The sequence below is a fragment of the Lasioglossum baleicum genome, chromosome 7 (assembly GCF_051020765.1).
Source record: "Lasioglossum baleicum chromosome 7, iyLasBale1, whole genome shotgun sequence".
Lineage (NCBI taxonomy): Eukaryota > Metazoa > Arthropoda > Insecta > Hymenoptera > Halictidae > Lasioglossum > Lasioglossum baleicum.
The window spans coordinates 17,608,315-17,627,981 of NC_134935.1; the positions used below are offsets into that span (position 1 = coordinate 17,608,315).

Genomic DNA, 19,667 nt, shown 5'->3' on the forward strand with positions numbered 1-19,667 from the left:
ACCGACTCTCGGAAATTTACAGAATTAAACTAGAGATTCACATTATCGACATCTTGACAATATAGGAATCTATATTATTAACATCCGCCACATTTTATCTGCCTGATTGAAATGCGAATTGAAATTTAAACATTTTATCAGAATCATCAATTAAAACATATCTTCCATGTAACATGTATTTTATAATAGTAAAATTATATTTTGAACAAATAATTTTACGATTAACGTTATCGTATCGAATTGACAATGATTGGTTGCTATTCCTAAAATCCAAGCTGCAGATTTTTTGAATGCGTTTCAGAATTCCGAACTTGCCGATAATTAAAACGGAATAAAAGTTGGCAAATTTTCAGTTCAAGTGAAAACACAAATCGTACGATTCACATTTATTATTTTCGTCAATTTCTTAATCGTAAACTATATCTAATCTAACATCGTATCGCCTTCGGTTACAGGTACTGGTTCGTAATTACTGTTGTAAAAAGTATTATCGTTGCAATTGAATTTCCATAAAAAAAATCCATATGTTGACATGTCTAGTGTGTGTACATTCGATCAAAACATTATAGTGAATCATTCATATAATTCTTCGAAGAGAATCTCGATAAACCTAACCTATATCGAATTTGTTTGTATTTAGTTCGACTGTTCTCTAATTGTTTCCAAACAATTACGGTAATTGTTTCGTGAAGTTTAATCGATTGTTCTCTTTATTTTATAAGATATAGTAAACGGTGTAATGGGAGAAAGTCACTGGAAGGATTGGAGGCCTTTTGTTTACGGAGGGTTAGCTTCGATCATTGCCGAACTAGGTAAGAACAATTAATTTCGCGTACAATGCAATTATTATACAATATCTTCTCGATTATCATTTTGATAAGATTATCTCTTGGCAGGTACTTTTCCCTTAGACACAACAAAGACTCGTCTGCAAGTTCAAGGTCAGAAACTAGATAAGAAATACGCCCATTTAAAGTATTCTGGTATGACCGATGCTCTTGTGCAGATATCAAAGCAAGAAGGATTCAGAGCTTTGTATTCTGGGTTGGTATGATTTCCCAATGATTATGCATTAACACATTTCCAACTGGTGGTTCACGAACCATCGGAATATCTTATCAGTCTCGAATGTGTTAACTCTCTAATAATTGTATATTATCAATAATATATTTTATTGTGCAGAATCAGCTCAGCTATTTTAAGACAAGCCACTTATGGAACCATAAAATTTGGCACCTATTACTCGTTAAAGCAAACAGCCATGGATAAATGGAAGACGGATGACTCGGTTGTTATAAATATTGTATGCGCTGCGCTAGCAGGAGCCATATCAAGCGCGATAGCTAATCCTACCGATGTAGTCAAAGTCCGTATGCAAGTAACAGGTTCCGACTCAAATTTGTCTTTGTTTGGTTGTTTCCAAGATGTTTATCGGTACGAAGGTGTACGTGGTTTGTGGAGGGTATGTCAGATACTTATATTTAAATGTGCACTGAATAAATATTTTCTATTGTCTATGTACCAATACCTTTTTGTACAGGGTGTAGGACCCACTGCACAAAGGGCAGCTGTTATCGCTGCTGTAGAATTGCCAATATACGACTATACTAAACATAAACTTATAACTTTTCTGGAAGACAGTGTGGCTAATCATTTCCTGTAAGTAAATCGTACTATATATATACATACATATATATTGTATATGCATATATATGTGGTAATGTAAATACTAATTTATTAATTACACTCGAGAGTACACATAAATTTTATTCACACGGAAGTTCATGTTACAGTTTAATGAAATTTTAATATCGATTAACCCTTATCCGGGTTGTTTGCGTCTTATTCAATTTTACTATTCTACTAACAATCTTTTATATACATAATATCGTTAATATATAAATCAATCGTTTGTTTATAGTTTTGTTACAGTATATGCGATGTCATGTGAGTATATTTAATGACATTAAACTACGTATTATTTTGCAATGTTTCTCAATAACAATGTATTGTCTATCTTGTTTGTTGTATAATTGTTGACCGATTTTTCCCCGAAGAAAGACTGCGGTAACATTCTACGAAAAGAAAGATTTAGGCCCAGGAATAGTATCCTAACTTCGTTAAGCGCTGTGTTGGTGCTATAATCGTTTCGGAAGGAAGTAATATTTTTCTAAAGGTGAAAAATTTTATTTCCAGGTTCTTTCGCACTGTCGTGTACATGGGCACATGCGGTACATGGATATTGAGATGACTGCAGAGAAACTATAACGGAAGTCACGTTTGATAATTCCTTTCTCGTATAACATTCATTGAAACTGTTATCGAGATGACAAAAGCATCTTGAATTTTCTTCACGAACATTGTTTGGTTAGCATTCGTCCATCAACTTAACATTCAGCCTCTTCATTATAACACTCATTTTTATATTTCTTTATTTTACTTCATCCTGGGAAAAGGAAATATTGCGCATCGACGATTCTCTCTGCCACACACCATTAGACATCACGATTCGTATCTTCATGAATAATGCCTGGATAAGGGTTACTCTAAATTATTACAAATCGAACAGAATTAATATTTCCAATCTTTGCTTGAATATGCGCTAATAAATCTGACATTTAAATTTGACATAGGATTGCTCGAATTGTCATCATATTCACACGCGTGTGTTCATTTCAGGTCCAGTTTTATAGCGAGCATGGGAAGTGCTATAGCTTCGACACCTATAGACGTTGTCCGTGTAAGTATATTTCGTTGTTTACTCGATAGAATCTCTTTAGAATATTTTAACAACAATAGTATTGCAGACGCGGTTAATGAACCAGAGGAGAATACGTAGTACAATCGGTGTATTGCCGCCTCATATTTACAGTGGGAGTATAGATTGTTTTGTTCAGGTAGGTAATTTATACAATGTGAATCACCTAACGCGACGACTTAACACGTTCGATTTCCCGGTATCTCCGGAACAATTAATGTCACAGAAAAATTCCAAGTCGTCGCATTAGCTGATTTATCCTGCAACTTCAATAAATGCTTTGCACATTCGTAACAAATCTACTATATAATGTCTATTTTGCAGACGTTTAAAAATGAAGGATTCCTAGCGCTGTATAAAGGCTTCGTTCCCACTTGGTTCAGAATGGGTCCTTGGAACATCATATTTTTCATCACGTACGAACAATTGAAACATCTGGACCATTCACGGTTGTCGCTGGATAGATAAAACGTAAGGAGTACGCGCGCGTGAGCGTGTGTATGTGTGTGTGTTTAGATGTGATATTAAATATTGCAAACAAGCGTAAATTAATTTAAGTATCCGCGTTTGTATGTTTTATTTGTATGAGCGTTTAGAGTATTTATAATTGAACATGTGAAAGTAACTACGAAAACGGTAGCTGGATTATTTTTCTTTATGATAACGGAGAATCCGCCGGAAGAAAGTAAACGTGAAATACTAGTAGTATTCGTTAAAAAGGGCCACTGCTACATGTTCTTTTCAGTATCTCAAAAGTTTCATAGTACTAGTCAGCATCCAAATGTGTTTGCATTTCAGTCATTTCAGTTTCGTGTTTCAATTTACCGTCGATTATATTAATCTCATGTCGCTTATTCTCAGATTTCATTTAAAGTATAAGAACACATAAGAGTGCACGTTGTATCGTAATGTATATATGACTTTTACTCTGTACCAGTTTATTGTAAAGTAGTAATATTTATGACGAAATGCACGTTTTACAAAAAAAAGAAAGCATATTAAATGGAACACGTTCGATCAAAATTTGTTTGAAGAAAATCGTCAAGAATACACCATGGTGAAAAATGGAACATACTACTAGAACCTTATTGACTCGTACAACTATACATATATTAGGCTGTCAGCCAACATTGTAACAAACTATCAAACGAATACGATCGTGTCGAATGGAATTAGCTTCTCTGTTATATGTGGTTCCTATGTTAAACGTCCTCCGTACACTGTTCACGGTTAACTTTATAAACAAATTTTCCCAAACCGGACGTTACAAGAGAAATCATAATTTTTTGCAATCCCACACGATTAGTTTTCTGTCCTTACCGCCGGATAAAACAACATTGTTTTCTGTGGATACAGATAATGCGTAAATTGGTCCTGAAAGTAATTATTTAGTCGTTTAAGAAACAGAGCTGGTTTAAATTCATTGTTGTACGTACGAAACAAATAAAATATATTTTACCATCATGGCAGTGTACTTGTGAAACGAAAACCGCGTCTGAACGGTGCCACACGTTAATGTTTCCGTCGCTGTCTCCTATCAATAAAAAGATTCCCAACCATGACAATGCTAATGGCTCGTGTTCTATAGTCTCACGATAAATCTGTGTGCTCGTGTGAACATCGATTATATTCAATGCCTTATCTTGTGCACACGAGATAATGCTTTTGCCTTCTTGATCGAACGTCATGGCATTTATTTTCGAAGAATGTCCTGCAGAAAAATCAATCGTATATGTATTGATCAACGCAACAATGACGTAAGTAATTTGTGTTTAGTTTGTACCTTTCACAGTAAGTTGCAGATTGTAAGTGTCTAAATTCCACAGAAAAATTTCTCCATCTTCCGTGCCGGATATTAGTAACGTTTCGTCCCTATAAAAATTCTTATAGTTGCAGTTCTTTAAATTTCTTGTGTGAAGAATAGTTTCATGCGTTATTTTTAAGTGTAGATACTACCTGGATATACTGATGCAAGTTACTCTAGAGTCATGATCCAATTGAGCAATAATGTACTCCGTTGGTTTAATCTTTTTCCCGGAAGTGTAAGTTCGCCAAACTTTCGCTGTACAGTCCCATGAACTCGATATAATGATATGACGGGAAGGACTTATTGCCAGACACGAAACTGCATCTTCGTGTCCTTGCAGTGTATCTATCACTCTGCCGAATTCGACGTCATAAAATATTCTGTAAAGATCAGTGGAAGTTATTATACTACTCGAGATAATTTTAAATTGCTCTTGCTATTGAAAAATTGATTCAGAAGCCTCCAATTGTTAATCTTCAATTTTTAAAGAACAATTAGCTTATTGCAGATAGGTAAAGTGTTAAAATTTGTCTACAAAAATACAGTTTTAAGTCTAATCTTGTCGAATACGTACAATGAATTGTCCCAAGAGCCAAGAACCAGAATATTGCGATGAGAAGTCGCGTAATACGATATGCAAGAGGAAAGTGGTAGCATCGATAGAACGACGCTGCGTGTTAACTTTTTGGTTTTCATACTGAAGAATTTAAGCGTTCCATCCTGTCCAACAGACACCACTTCGTCCATTTTCCCTGTGTTCATCACTAATATACAGCTGACGCTTTCCTTGTGCGCCTGGAACGTCATTAATTCACGTAACTCGAGCGTTTTCTCATCAATACTTTTATTTTCTGGAAGAAATCGAAGTTTGTCTTAACAAATCTGTTCTATATTCAGAATCATATGTAGTAAAATACAACATACCCGATCCAGATTGTAACGACAGTAAAGCAGTTTCGCTGTATAATTTCTCCATTAACGGAATGGAGCGTTTAGGGTGGGGCAAAGTGAATATTTGCTTCGGTATTTGACCAAACTCCATTATTTGTACTTCTATACCGTGTCTATCGTTAGCATCTCGAATAGTATCTAAATCTATCGCCCCCTCGTAGCATAAATGAAAAAATACTGAAACACAACACATCGTAAAATATACATTTTATCATTCGTTTTATAAACTAATTTTGGAAATAGTCATTGATGTACCATTGTCGGCTTTCTCAGCTTCTATCCCTCTTTGCTTGTACCCAAATATTAGATCGATCCAATGATGAAGGTTTTCTGATGCATAGTCGCTTTCTAAAGCATCTCTTAATACTTGTATAAAATGTGCTGGTCCTAAAATGTTATACTAATTGTTTTAATCGAAATTTGATAAAAATCACTTGAAATACAAGCTGAGAAATACACGATACCTTTCGCCCATGGTGGCAACTGTACGTCCCCTATTTTCGTACCATTGTGTCGGTAGCCAAAATCGATACAATAACTATTCACTAAAAAATCACCACCATTGTTTGTATCATAAAATTCCGGGACCAGTTCTTTAAAGTCAGACATGTTCACCGAAACATTTTTCCATACGTCAGCTACACTGTTAGGTGTTTTTGTTGGTAAGAGTGAAACAAAAAATCGATTCTGCAGAGTCGACAGAGTCATTATGTACTCTTTTTACAGTTTTTAAGAAGCGTTACCATTAAATTTTGCCTTGTGTCTATGCAATACAAAATCTCTTCTCTTTTAAGATCCAATACAAAACGCAATCCTCGAATTTTTAAGCACTCCGATCCGCCGATTTCGGTCCTCAATTAATTATTACGTTACACGTTCTCTATAAAATATACGTACCTATTGAACATTCTATCTGGATGATCAAATCTGCCGTTTTGTAGACACAACATATACTGAGGATACTTTCGTACTAAATAAAATAGTACAAATCCGGGCGCACTATAATGCGAACCATATAAAAACTTTGGTTCTGACATCTCTGTGTATCGTTCCTAAAAAATGTAATCATGAATATTAATACGCAAATAAATTTTAAACACAGAAAAGAAAAGAAAATGTGTTGGACAGTGTAATTATTATTTTAAAAAATACCTTCAATCTTTCTAATCTGTCAGGATCAAGTGCGCCAATGGGTTTTGAAAGATCTCTGTACACACCAGGATCGCTTAAATTTAACGTAGAAGATGTATAGTCTTGTATTATCCATGGCATTATTGGATACTGGGTCAAATCATGGAAAGTTCGATCTGCCAAACTGAAGAGACGCGTTATTTCCAAAATCCGATAAAACAGACTCATGTTCTGCATAAGAATTACCTATTAATATACAAGAGATAATCGTAATTTGATAAAGAACCGCTTTGCCATCTCATGGTCATTTGATCCTGAGGTATTCTTTCCAAAGACACTGCTGGCTGATTCAACAGACTATTATAAAGTTCGTCCCTGTCGTTTTGATTTTTGAATGATATGAATAGATGCTCTGTTTTATTTTCTGGCTGCTTCGTCCATTTAATCTCGAGACCCTGTAACGAATACAATCTTAAAATTAAACAACAACTATATAGCTATGTGCACGAACTTTTGGAAACTTACAACTTGTCTCAAGAGAAATCTTCTCTTTATAATGTTAATAATATCCTTTAGTTGTATTTTCAGAACTGGATGCTGGAAATATAATATTGGTAGCTTAACGACTCGAGCAAATATTATTCTTTCAAATAAATTATGAAGAACATACTTGATCCAAATTGTTGTAAGGCTGGAAATATATTCTAGAAGTTGTTAACAGTATCCTCCCCGGATTTATGACGAGTGGTAATACTTTATTCGCTTGAGTTTCTAACACAACTTGTTCGTACAGATCCTCCAGCCAAGATGTATCGAACGAGACCCTCGATTGTCTGGAGTGCACAATAGCCATAATCTATTCGACGACAACACATTAGTTACTTGATTTTCTAATATTTTAGCTACTGGAAACATAACGATAAGATCTACAGTCTACTAATAAGAAGAATGATAATCGAAAGATATACCATAGCATTCTGTTCAGCAGTTGGCAATGTGGCAGCTCTAAACAATTGTAAAATTTGTGGAAGACAGTCTTCTATTTTCGCATAATTGAAGTGGAAATACAAGGTCGCTTGTTTATGGATAAATTGATACGGGGCTAGTATATTTTTCTCCAACATCTCCACGTATTGCTTGCATTGTACTGACAATACATTGCTATAAATTGTTAAAAAGAAAACATATGTTTACAAATGTGTTGTATATTTATTAATTAATAAACAATACCTACTTTGATGCGGTCTCTGTAGACTCGCACTGATCAATGTCTATAGCTTCCTTCAGTTGTATTTTTATCAAAGGCTGATTGATATCCTTATTTACAAATACTAAAGATTTCGAACATAATTTCAATCTCCCATCTATCCATTTCTGTTCTTCTGAGGTAGAAGCGTTGAGTACTTTCATTTGAACACTGTAGTCTTCGAAAAATATTTCTCCTGGCTCCAAAAGGAGCATCGTGAACCTAATGCAATAAGTAGAATTAATTCTTAATTACGTATCAAACGTCAAATTATATATTACACTTTAAATTGTAATTTATATTTGCGTCTATGTACATATGCCAAAGTATTCATACAAATTGTTTGATTCTTTTAATAGTTTAATGTCAATGATAATTCAGTTCAATTATTCATATTTGTAGATAGAAATTAATTTAATTAACCTCGTCTTTGTGTACGAATACTTTTCTCAGCTACTCTATTTATATAAATTATCCAAACAAAAAATACGTACCTTTCTTTTTCCATTCTTTTGAAATTAAATCTAAATTATGATTGATAATCAACATTACACGTGACTTATGTAAATAGATAGATGCTGTCATTAATTTACATCATTTTTCGATACGTTTGGCAAAATACAAATCTTGTACTGTACTAGGTTAATATCAGAATGAATCATCACATATAAATACACATGCCATAGGCCATATATGTAGACCATTGTATCAGTATGCACGGTCTATTAAATTTTACTTGGAAAATACTATTGCAGAATAAACCAGGTTTTTATTGTTTAATTTACTCCTTCGAATAAGAACTTTTTTAACACCCTATTTAGAAAAGAAGTCTCTTATTCCTGAGAATTATATCAATCTCGTATAATAGACATATATATATATATAAATATATACTTTTATTCAAATGATTCATCCGAGACAAGTATCCGTAACCAATGACTGAACACTTCTGCATTATTCTTTTTTAGACGAAAACGAAACTATTTTTTCTATTTTTATGCATTTCGTTCAATTTTGCATTGTATAATTTTTTGAGAAATTTCTGTGCGAAATTATCGCAAAAAGGCCCTTGATTTTTGCTCGCAGGTGACAGTCATGTTTCTAGAGTTAAAAATCAGTTAAAAATATACTGTCGCGGTTGAAAATACTTTATATAAAATTAATCTGTCAGAATTCAGCTTTATATGAATTGGTAAGAATGATTATCTAGTTCAAATTACTGTATTAGAAATATAGAATATATACAATATACCCCAGAGTTCAAGGGACAAGTCAAAAAGTTATAAAATTTTGTCAAATATAAGGGACCATATAAGGGACATAAATTTGAAAAGTCATGGAGCCCGCGTGTTTTGAACGGGCGTCGTCTGTATATGACTTGCTATATCTACTTGCGGCTCGATTTTCTGAAAAACAAAGTCTCATGATGAAGCAATTTTATTATTTATTTTTTATTCATTTCCCATCATTTCGGGATATATTGTCTCGTATACGTGTACTGTAAAGCAATCGCTATATGTATACATTTTCGGTTGACAATGAAAAGCGGTGTGGTTGATAATTGAGCACCACTGGCTTTTAAAGAGAAAGAGAAACAAGAAGAATCGAATACGTTCCGGTTCTCTCGTCTCGTCTCGTTTCTGAAATCGCGCATATCATCGATACGGGAGACCAGAAAATTTTTAAATAGGTTACTTTGGGATCCGGCGTGAAAAGTTTCTTTTCTTATTCGGCACAGTTTTTAGTTCGATTTTCGCCGGAGGCCACGATCCACGATGGAGGAGTTAAGGACACACTTGCCCACGATCAGGAGACCAGAAAAACACGACAAAATATATAAAGACGAGTGTGTTTATTCTTTCGATACTCCGGTGAGCTGTCATGTTTATGTATTTATTAATTTGTTATTCACAGATTTTCCGTATTTATAGCGTTCATGAGCGCATTAGACACTACGAAACGTAAACCCTGAAGCCGGTTTTACGTTTCACTAGGTCTCGATTGAAAATTAATCAAATTCGCAATAACAAGATTAACATTTATAGTCTATCGATTAGAGATTATAATGATTGTGATTATCGTCTCTTGTTGTACAGGATAGTCTCACAGGCCTTTATGTGAGTCTGACCAGCTTTTTGGGATTGGGTCAGGATTTCGTGCAGCATTATTACGAGTTATCCAAAAATCCTGTGTTTCTGCACATCAAACGAACTAAAGAAGAAGTGAGTATTACTAATTATCGCATTGATTTAAGTTGGACAGGCAATAGGCAAGAATAAGATTTACAACAAACTATTATGTGCCTATCACAGATTCCATCCGAGCCACAAGGAGATGGCCCAGAGAAAAAAATTACAAGATTGGCTATCGGAACGTCTGACGGATTTGCACCGGATCAACAAAAATACATTTATCACGAAACTTACCAAATTGTTATTTTACCAAATTTCATAACAATGCCTTATCCAGCGGATAACTTACCAGAAAAGGTAAGCGTGAGGCTATAGAGCGAAAAGATCCCATTCGTATTATATTTATTGTTACGTAGGTTGTGCAAGTTATTAAATGTATATTGGAAGCAGAATCTGCAACAAAGTTAGCAGAGCTAGAGGCATTGTCTGGAACCTGGGACGGAGAGTTAAAAGCAGTTTCGAAGTAAGATAATGTACATTAAAAAACCGATATAGATAAGCTGTGATCGTGGTTTATATAATTATCATATGTTTAGACACGCAGCGAACCTTAAACAGTTAGATAACGGAAAGAAGATACTTCCGAGCGGATGGAAATGCGAAAAATGTGATCTCACACAAAATCTATGGCTTAATTTAACCGATGGCAGCATACTCTGCGGACGTAAGTTTTACGATGGAACTGGCGGGAACGATCATGCTGTGGAACACTATAGATCTACCAGTTATCCATTGGCTGTGAAACTGGGAACCATAACTAAAGAAGGAAAAGGGGATGTGTATTCTTACGACGAAGACGATATGGTCGAGGATCCGAAATTAATACAGCATTTAGCCCACTGGGGTATCAATATTACCCAAATGGAGAAAACCGAAAAGTCCATGGTGGAGCTCGAATTGGATCTCAATCAGAAGTTTGGCGAATGGGTTGCGCTCCAAGAAGCAGCTAGCAAATTGACACCGTTGTACGGACCTGGTTTTACCGGGCTGGCTAACTTGGGAAATTCTTGTTACTTAAATAGTGTTATGCAAATGTTGTTTGTGATTCCAGACTTTATTAAAAGGTTCGTAATTTTATCTTAACGGAGCTGTCTCGTGTAAAAAAAATTGTACGTTCTACGTTAACATTTTTTTTGTTATAATTACGATAAATTGCAGATATGTCGATGATGCAACAAAATTCCAACAAAATTACACCGATCCCGCGAACGACTTTAACGTTCAGATGTACGTTCGGAAAAATGAATATTGCAATTCTACAGGGCGAGTCACCTAGGAGATTCGCCCTGTAGAATGACTTAGAAAGCGTTTATTAATAGAAACGAACGTTGCAGGGCTAAGCTGGGGATTGGTTTACTCTCTGGCAAATATTCGGTGCCGCCAACTACAAATAACGAAGATGAACCGCGCCAGGGAATCCCTCCTCGGATGTTCAAGACGTTAGTTGGCCGTGGACATCCGGTGTTTTCTTCGAACCGGCAACAAGATGCACAAGAGTTCATTCTTCACATAATAAATATCATAGACGTAATTGATATTCAGTACTTTACGATTCTCGATACGTGTAATCTTTCGTGTTAAGTTTAAATTGCAATACTAATATTAGGAAATTGATCGAACAGCGTCACAGTCGCCATCATACGAATCCTACCGACTGTTTTAAGTTCAAAGTCGAAGAAAGGTACCAATGTGGTCGTTCGAACAAAGTAAAGTACACTTATCGTCCGGAATATCTACTGCCACTTCCTATACCTGTCAAAGCTGCAATAAATAAGGTAATCAAGTTTAATGCAGTTAAAATGTTCATCTACTTTTACACATGGACGACAGACCATTCCTATAACTATACAGGGTGCCTCAATTGAATTTCGATTTAAGTCAAAATAGACTTGAGCTCCGCCGTCCGAGAGGGTTGAACGTACATTATTTAATACATATATATTTTTAGGAAGAAGTTGCGGCGTACGAAGCGTTAAAACTAGAAGCAGAAACGAAGGGTCAGAAGCTAGATTCAAACACGTTAGTCAGACTTCGTATAAAACTTTCGTCGTGTCTGGAAGCTATCATTCGGTCCGAGACGGTCGAGCAATTTTACAGTTCCGCCCTTAACGAGAAAACAACAGCTCAGAAGTAAGCCACGCGTTGCGCAATTTCTACGATACACGGTTAACAAGTGGAACTGTTTGTAGGACCACCAGACTGGCCACGTTTCCAGACTATTTATTGATACACTTGAAAAAGTTCACGGTGAAAGATGATTGGACGCCGGTCAAATTGGATGTGGCTGTTGAAATGCCGGACATGTTGGATTTGAGCTCTCTTCGAGGGAACGGTTTGCAGCCTACGGAGGAATTGTTGCCGGAAACCGGCAGTTCCGAACCTCCGACATGGACCTTCGACGCTGCCATACAGACTGAATTGATAGAAATGGGATTCCCGCCGGAAGCTTGCAAAAGAGCTCTCTACTTTACGGAAAACCGCAACACGGAAAGTGCCATAAATTGGTTGATGGAGCACATTGTGGACTCCGATTTCGCGGACCCTTTTGTACCGCCTGGATTCGATGCAAACCCAAGTAAAAATGGTTCTTTAATATTAAACCGAGAACTAAGCTGTCACAAACATTTCATTAAGGGCGTTGAAATATAATTAACTTGCTCATTGATTATGTTTTAGAAAAAGATAAGTTCACAGTTAATGAGGATGCTTTGGCGATGGTAATGGGAATGGGTTTCACGAAGGAACAAGCAGTAAAAGCGCTTAAAGCGACCGACAACAATTTAGAAAGAGCTGCGGATTGGATTTTCAGCCATCAAACTGAATTAGACGCGATGGACGTTGACGACGAGCAGGGACATTCCGAGGAGACGTTCAGAGATGGAAATAATCGTATGCTTTTGTTCTTTAAATGTTAACAACATCTGTGGTTTGCTTTTGAAATTCTATATTGGATTGTTTATCGTCTAGAATACAAATTAGTGGGCTTCTTGTCACATATGGGACCTGCAACGGCAGTAGGACATTACGTGTGTCATCTGTTGAAAGACGATCGATGGGTGATATACAACGACGACAAAGTTAGTATCACAAGAATCAAATATATTTCAATAGATTTAATCGAATACTTATACAAATGGTCTATTGCAGGTTGCGATGTCTGAAAATCCACCAAAAGAATTAGGATACATATATCTATATCAACGCGTCGATTAGATTATACAATTGTTTTGTATAAAAAAAATGTATTCTATTATACTTTAACAATAAAAACTGATGGACAGAAGATTTTCAGTTTCAAGTTGATATAAATGGAATCGACTGAAAACGGAAGAAACCCACTTCCGCAGAAAAATAAATTATCATCGAAGACGTTAAAAGTTAAAACGTTAGTTTATTTTATTAACAATGGCACCATCTTACAACGTGTATATAGCGTCTTCATATTCTTCTCTCAAGTATAAAGTATTACTATCACTCTCCATTTGCCGTTTACTGTACATATACATTTAGACATTATATAGCTTCAACATTATTAAAAAATTTTAAATGCACGTGATAAACTATATAGAGATCACTCTTAATAAACATCGCGACTCTTTATATAGCTGCTTTCAAATAAATATAAATTGTATTTTACAAAGTCTCTAGTTATACTTTTCAAGCAGTATATCAAATTTTCAAGATATGTAGTGTAAAAATATAATTCAAGAATACTTTAAGTAGAAGGCCATATTGTAAATATTTAAGGCTACCCCGCGTTGGATAATTAATTAATAAATTACCTTTCCAAGGCAATACTGTCTTAAGTTTCTCTTAGGCTACGCGACGACTCCAATTTTATAATTTACAAATTATTCACATGAACAACGCGTTCGTTATTTGCAAATTTGACCGCGTCGTTCGTAAACGTATTTACAGAGAAGAATCTTGTTTCAATAGATTCCTTCCATGGTGAATCATCTCGTTTGATTGTCTGAGTCATTGTTCGCAACAGTGACTCTTCAAGCTGTGTTTATGGCTACGCGATCCTACAAGTAAAAATCTTATTTGTACATTAATAAATGCATATGAAAACTCTCAAAACGCGCGAATAAAGCCTGTAAATATGTTTCGAAAAAGGCAGCTTCGGTATCATTCTAACTGGCCGTTCTGAACCTCGTGTTGGCACCTCCGTCGATAATCCCGACCGATGGTGGAATGGCATATACAATATTATCTCCATCTTTTTTAAACGTAGGCTCATGCACTTCCGGTAGCACCTCTACCCGCAATATTTTGCTTTTGTTTCCTAGCATACATTTAAATCTTGTGTCGACTGTAACGTGTAAATCAGCCGAGCGTAATCTATTGCAAACATGTGTTTCTTTAGTACATGATCGTAAATACTTCGACACAAAAGAAATAGCTATACTCACTGCATATATCTGTTACTTAAAATTCCAACAAGCTCTCCCACTCTGTCGTCTTTCGCGATTATTGACATAATGAAGTCATTTCCCCGATTCGAATGAATTGTTATCAGTTGGTCCTTCCCAGGAGATACGCTCAACCCCGTAATCTCGGCTATCGGTGTGCCCTTCCTCAAACTCCTAAATTTCGAACTGTCAAGCTTGTATATCGTATGCTCAGTCACCACTAATACTCGGTCTTTCGGTTTATTAAACCTAGAACAATTTCTTTGCTATACAAAAGTTCAAATTTATACCGTGATTTTGTGTAAACCCTGTACAACAATCTCATACGCAAACCTGTTAGTCTTTGTGATAAATGCACTGAATAAAACGGTTTTAAAACGATCGGTGTTCCTCAGATTATTTATCGAGGAATTGAAAATACTATAATGTGGATTCTCATCCGACTTGGACAAATAATTTCCTTCCCAGCGTCTATCTTGTCCCCAATGTTGTCGTTTTGATCGCAGAACCCCGCCAGCGGCCATCTAAAATGATACTCATATTAAATAAAAAAATAACAGAATACTTAAATATTTCATAGTACAGTAATCCCGAAAAGAATAGCAAAAGTATCTATACCTTCAATCGCAATTGGGGCCAATCTTCCCTAGGAATGTGTCTGAGAACCATCCACGCCCACCATCTATCATACATCATTCTCAAGTAATAAATCGCGTGTCTCACGGCGAAATTTTCACGAGGCCACGTTAAACGTTTCCCATAATCTCGCATGTTCTTCGCGTCGCGGAACACCCTCTCCAACTCTTTGATGTAAGTACGTATTTTGTATATTCGGTAATGCTTCATTATGACCAGCGCCGCTTTCATCTTCTTGTACTTCTGACGGCACAAGTATCCTCTCCATTGCTTTTGCAGCAGTATCACAATATCGGGTATCAAGTCGCTGCGTGCCTGTTAATAATTAACACGTGAAAAAATGTTCTGGGCTAGGTATACTTCTGCAAAACCAATCAAACTCGATTGAGCTGAAATTTTGCGAACAACTTCATTTGGAATTAAAAGAATGTTTGCAAGAAAGATTTTTGGCGATTCATATGATATATGAACCTTTTCACGAACCTTTTCTAACGCGAAGAGCGTTTGAGGCGATCGAATAAATATTTTAGTATGGCCGTATTTGACATCGTTGCTGAAACCTTTATCATCCATTAAAGTACTAACACCGTCTTTATCGCTACCGCCTCGAAAGTTTGGCCAGGTATATTGCGATATCATTTTATACCTGGAAGAGAGAGATAAAAGTTGATTATTGATACCCTGTTGCGATTTTGACTTTACGCTAATCGGGAAGATCTTAAATACCGTTTTAAGAACGTATCGTATCGTTGACGATACGCGAAACCAGCTCGCCTGACCAATACGTTCTCGACCAGACCCAAGTATCGGACTTGATGATTTACTCTTTCGTCATCGAACACAACCGGTGACTTAACTTCGTTAGGCTTTATACATCTTACATAGTACGGCTCCTTGCTCGTTAGATTCTTAACCAGAGCTATCATGGATTTGCTGAAGAGAGTTCCAGCTGTTAGAGGTCTCTTCGTTGTCTGAAGCAAAATAACGAAGATTTAGTAGATGTCAATATATATGTACACTAACAGTGTTAATTATATTTGTTTGCATACCGCTAAAATATTCTGAGCCCCTTCAGGCCACATGTTGCTAATTATAGGATTACTACTCTTGTATAGTAATCGTTTAAAGTCCTGGAACAGTGTATCTTTGTTTTTATCCAAAAAGCCACTAATACTGTATATCACGTCTCCAGCATAGTGTTTAATCTTAAACTGAATCTTATGTTGAAGTTCTTTGTCCATTGGCTTCAATTGTCTCGAAGAGTAATGCTCGTGATGTAACAGTTTCCGATCCATGTCCTCTAAAAGCATCTGAAAGGAGTTTTATTATAAAATAAACGTATTGATTGACTCCAGTGTAAAAAGTGAAGGATGAGAACGAACTTCATCTGTAACTTTGCCAACGTTTATGCAAGCCTCGTCCATGATAGCTATGATTCCCTTATGCGGCTGTTCCACTAGATCGCAAATTATTTGATTGTTGAAATACTCAATATTTTTCCATGCTATACCTTCCCTCTTATATTCTTCCTGTTCTTGTTTCAACACCAATTCTGAAACATCGGACGTTATATAACGTAGTCCCCCTTTTGAAGAAGTAATTTCATTTTGAGATGTGCTCTTACCAATAAACAACTGCTGCAACTTTTCATTGCAATAATTAATGCAGAATTGCTCGAAGCTATTCACGTCAAAAATTTCAAATCCGTATATATCGAGTACTCCGATCACTGTTCTGTATCCTTTGAAGGTTTCTGTATCGTTTACGTTAATCGCAGTGTTAACACGCGATACGATATCGCTGAACAGTCGCTCGTATACAGCCTGCAGAAATATAAAAATAAATTTCCGAAATAATGTGAACGGCCGACAAAAATAAGTTTACTAGCATACTTTTGCCAGTGCATCCCTTCCGAATTCCGCCTGTTTCGAAGTGTGAGTCTTCTGCACGACTTCTCCGCCTGCTGCGATCACTCTTTGCGTGAGTGCTGTGCTTAATTCTTGAGGACTAATGGAAAGTAACTTTGCTGTGTCGTTCAAAGCAGTTTTATTTTGGATGTAAAGCTTCTCCTCCTCGAGTTTGAACGTGATGTTACCCTGCAATAAATACGAAAGTAGAATAAGTAATAAAGTAATTAAATTTACATTGCTTTTGTAGATTAACAAGAACAAACCAGATGCAATATTCCCGCAATAACATTCCAGACTGTCTGTATTTCATTTTGCGTAAATGCAAGAGTGGACATGGCAGAGTTCACGGTTTTGTAATCGCTCTTATCAGTTGGACTCGCTTTGTTACAGTTTCCAGCACCGACATAGAAATATGCAGCTGGATCCCTTACTAATCTAAGCTTGTTTAGTTCTGCTTCGCTGGAGCCATTCAACAGCTATAAATTATCATGAAAAATCTTCATCAGTAATCAATAATTTCTAGGAAAATCCTGAAGACAAATAAGTAATACCTGATAGAAACAGTGAAAATTACGTTCTCCATTCTGCTGGTATACAACCCTCGATTTCTCCAGCAAGTAATTAGTAACGTGTCCACCGATCGGATCTCCTTTAAAATTGAAATCTATATCCATGTACTTTCCAAATCGAGACGAATTATCGTTTCTATTTGTTTTTGCATTTCCAAAGGCTTCCAATATCGAATTGGATTGAATAAGAATATTTTTTACTCTGACATACAAGAAAAAAGTAATTGTAAATCGTATGCATAGAAATCTTAAAGACAAGTGAAATTGCTTTATCGTATATTTCTGTTTTGTTTAGTCTATATCGACCTACAAAAATGTAACCATAGTAAATTATAAATCTGCCTTACTTCGAAGACAGTTTCGACTATACCTTTCTATTTCTTGCTGACCGCTTACATTAGTGACCGCAGCGATGTATTTCATAATAATTTTACTCGCTTCGGTCTTACCGGACCCTGATTCTCCGCTGATTACTATACAGGTGTCCCGGCGTTGTTGTTTCATTTCTTTATGCACCGCGTCAGCAATTGCAAATATGTGTGGCGGATTTTCAAATAATTCTCTGTCTGAAATATTATAATTTTTGTTATATCTATTCTCCTGCTTGGAATAGAATTAATTTACCTTTATATTTATTAATGTAGTCATTGTTGTATATGTTTATGTTTCTATATGGATTGATACTGACGCAAACTTCTCCGATATACGTATAAATTTTCCCACCATTGAATCTGAAAATAAAATCACGAGAGTGAAAAATCGCAATTGCAAAATAAAGTACTCGAAGCCGCGCGACGTAACTTATCGAACTTTTTTACTTGGAAGTACAACTACCATCGGAATTAATTTCTATGTGCCTGAGATAACATTTATCTGTTTATCAGGGAATATGCAATAGAAATCAACATTTATCTTCGACTTTGAAACACCAGTTTTTCCGTCTTCTTTTCAACTAATCGCGCGCTTCGTCCAAAAGGGCATAGCATTTCATTTGTTCATTTTCAAACAAGCTACATATACATATATGCTGTAATAGCTGAGTCTATTATAAAACTCAAGTTCGAACTCAAGGCGATGACTCATAGAATGCAGAGCCCGATAAGGCATTCAGCATAACGTTCCTTCGAAAATCGAAACCGCGTTTAGAACCGATCTAATCGATGAAAATATCGAACGAATCGCAGCTTTCAGATTTTATACGAATAAAAGTTACAGGGGCGTTTAAATTCACGTTCAAATCGTAACACTAGGCTCGATGGAATCATGATGGCTGAAAAACATCGACAAGTCAACAAGATTTTAATCCAATATTAGGAAGACGCTTCGCTTCAACAAGTTTTTGTGGGTCAAGTTCAAATATAAATACAATAGTGTTGCACTGCAACCACCTGTGCTAATGGTTAGCCACGCCCTCTTGGTGGATGATCTATGAAGTATACACATATCAAGAAATTACCGGGAAGCGGCCTGAACACTTGTCACCGTTTCCGCGTAAAACTCCGGCTCGTATTTTTCTCGATTTCCCGCCACTTTCTTTATTTATTACTCCGGCCGACAGCGTTCGTCGACGCGCGTTCTTACCTGATTCGCAAGTTATCCACAACCTTCTCCAAAGTGATCTCGTCTAAGAGAACCAAATCTCCGATGCCAACCTCGTCTTGCGCTGCCATTGTATGCAATAATAAAAACACACGGAATTTACGGTTCCATACAAACGTACGCGTACTCGTCGCGTGTTGGAGACCAGCTCCTTCCTACGAACCGTCCACGCAGCGGAGCGAATGACGAATGTGGTTCACGGAAATCCTTACACTTATTCCACCCCTCCAGAAACTTATCACTGCAAACTATACAAATACCAGAGATGAAACTTTGTTTGATGTTTCATTTGATGCTTTTGTCCCGAAATTGAATATGGTGACAGCCTGTCTACACACATAGCTGTGTCACTTCTCTAACACCGTACCTACCGATAGTTATTTAATACTTTCCTAAAAAACAATGATTCGGTTTTTAGATTATTATTAGTTATTTATTATTACCGGCGGACGC

At 36.2% G+C, this 19,667-nt stretch overlaps 4 protein-coding genes across 7 annotated transcripts; 2 read left to right on the forward strand and 2 right to left on the reverse strand.

Annotated features, from left to right (window-relative positions):
* The first annotated feature begins 260 nt into the window (after positions 1 to 260).
* Positions 261 to 3,598, forward strand: Bmcp (uncoupling protein Bmcp mitochondrial). 2 transcript variants are annotated; one of them, XM_076427448.1, is made up of 8 exons: positions 261 to 461; positions 723 to 812; positions 897 to 1,044; positions 1,183 to 1,462; positions 1,541 to 1,659; positions 2,680 to 2,740; positions 2,808 to 2,897; positions 3,083 to 3,598. In XM_076427448.1, exons 2-8 carry the CDS (start codon positions 740 to 742, stop codon positions 3,224 to 3,226), a joined length of 915 nt encoding a protein of 304 aa, XP_076283563.1. In that variant the 5' UTR covers positions 261 to 461; positions 723 to 739; the 3' UTR covers positions 3,227 to 3,598. The 2 variants fall into 2 exon arrangements, with proteins under 2 accessions (XP_076283563.1, XP_076283562.1); XM_076427447.1 differs by having other exon boundaries at positions 262 to 455.
* LOC143210515 (protein FAN) lies at positions 2,166 to 8,820 on the reverse strand. 2 transcript variants are annotated; one of them, XM_076427416.1, is made up of 16 exons: positions 8,388 to 8,816; positions 7,882 to 8,115; positions 7,616 to 7,808; positions 7,318 to 7,503; positions 7,173 to 7,244; positions 6,894 to 7,102; positions 6,669 to 6,831; positions 6,414 to 6,568; positions 5,981 to 6,159; positions 5,772 to 5,903; positions 5,490 to 5,693; positions 5,140 to 5,416; positions 4,715 to 4,945; positions 4,542 to 4,630; positions 4,218 to 4,469; positions 2,166 to 4,132 (listed from the first exon to the last, which is right to left on the reverse strand). In XM_076427416.1, exons 1-16 carry the CDS (start codon positions 8,399 to 8,401, stop codon positions 4,035 to 4,037), a joined length of 2,688 nt encoding a protein of 895 aa, XP_076283531.1. In that variant the 5' UTR covers positions 8,402 to 8,816; the 3' UTR covers positions 2,166 to 4,034. The 2 variants fall into 2 exon arrangements, 1 of the variants encoding a protein (XP_076283531.1); XR_013009269.1 differs by lacking the exon at positions 2,166 to 4,132 and having other exon boundaries at positions 4,329 to 4,469; positions 4,542 to 4,641; positions 8,388 to 8,820.
* A 620-nt stretch (positions 8,821 to 9,440) lies between these two features.
* Positions 9,441 to 13,368, forward strand: Usp5 (ubiquitin specific protease 5). The gene is made up of 13 exons (XM_076427419.1): positions 9,441 to 9,764; positions 9,990 to 10,115; positions 10,206 to 10,382; positions 10,442 to 10,548; positions 10,622 to 11,149; positions 11,244 to 11,312; positions 11,420 to 11,612; positions 11,708 to 11,860; positions 12,034 to 12,215; positions 12,275 to 12,660; positions 12,762 to 12,974; positions 13,053 to 13,162; positions 13,233 to 13,368. Exons 1-13 carry the CDS (start codon positions 9,669 to 9,671, stop codon positions 13,296 to 13,298), a joined length of 2,406 nt encoding a protein of 801 aa, XP_076283534.1. The 5' UTR covers positions 9,441 to 9,668; the 3' UTR covers positions 13,299 to 13,368.
* Positions 12,856 to 19,614, reverse strand: Myo31df (Unconventional myosin ID). 2 transcript variants are annotated; one of them, XM_076427413.1, is made up of 15 exons: positions 19,197 to 19,614; positions 18,240 to 18,346; positions 17,986 to 18,181; positions 17,598 to 17,817; positions 17,310 to 17,522; positions 17,029 to 17,232; positions 16,761 to 16,959; positions 16,519 to 16,688; positions 16,186 to 16,446; positions 15,863 to 16,107; positions 15,620 to 15,782; positions 15,119 to 15,451; positions 14,834 to 15,024; positions 14,501 to 14,749; positions 12,856 to 14,429 (listed from the first exon to the last, which is right to left on the reverse strand). In XM_076427413.1, the coding sequence occupies exons 1-15, from the start codon at positions 19,283 to 19,285 to the stop codon at positions 14,222 to 14,224; spliced, it is 3,048 nt and encodes a 1,015-aa protein (XP_076283528.1). In that variant the 5' UTR covers positions 19,286 to 19,614; the 3' UTR covers positions 12,856 to 14,221. The 2 variants fall into 2 exon arrangements, with proteins under 2 accessions (XP_076283528.1, XP_076283529.1); XM_076427414.1 differs by lacking the exon at positions 19,197 to 19,614 and adding an exon at positions 18,450 to 19,172.
* Between the last annotated feature and the right edge of the window lie 53 nt (positions 19,615 to 19,667).

Coding starts and splice junctions, on each gene's coding strand:
- Bmcp (XM_076427448.1), top strand. CDS start 740: ATGGGAGAAAGTCACTGGAAGGATTGGAGGCCTTTTGTTTACGGAGGG. Junction 813..896: donor TTCGATCATTGCCGAACTAG/GTAAGAACAATT, acceptor ATCTCTTGGCAG/GTACTTTTCCCTTAGACACA. Junction 1,463..1,540: donor GTGTACGTGGTTTGTGGAGG/GTATGTCAGATA, acceptor CTTTTTGTACAG/GGTGTAGGACCCACTGCACA.
- LOC143210515 (XM_076427416.1), bottom strand. Junction 7,504..7,615: donor CTGCTGAACAGAATGCTATG/GTATATCTTTCG, acceptor GTCGTCGAATAG/ATTATGGCTATTGTGCACTC. Junction 4,470..4,541: donor TCTGCAACTTACTGTGAAAG/GTACAAACTAAA, acceptor ATTTTTCTGCAG/GACATTCTTCGAAAATAAAT.
- Usp5 (XM_076427419.1), top strand. CDS start 9,669: ATGGAGGAGTTAAGGACACACTTGCCCACGATCAGGAGACCAGAAAAA. Junction 10,116..10,205: donor TCAAACGAACTAAAGAAGAA/GTGAGTATTACT, acceptor TGCCTATCACAG/ATTCCATCCGAGCCACAAGG. Junction 11,613..11,707: donor ACATAATAAATATCATAGAC/GTAATTGATATT, acceptor TTGATCGAACAG/CGTCACAGTCGCCATCATAC.
- Myo31df (XM_076427413.1), bottom strand. CDS start 19,285: ATGGCAGCGCAAGACGAGGTTGGCATCGGAGATTTGGTTCTCTTAGAC. Junction 18,182..18,239: donor CTACATTAATAAATATAAAG/GTAAATTAATTC, acceptor ATAATATTTCAG/ACAGAGAATTATTTGAAAAT. Junction 16,689..16,760: donor GTTGCAGCAGTTGTTTATTG/GTAAGAGCACAT, acceptor CCGATGTTTCAG/AATTGGTGTTGAAACAAGAA.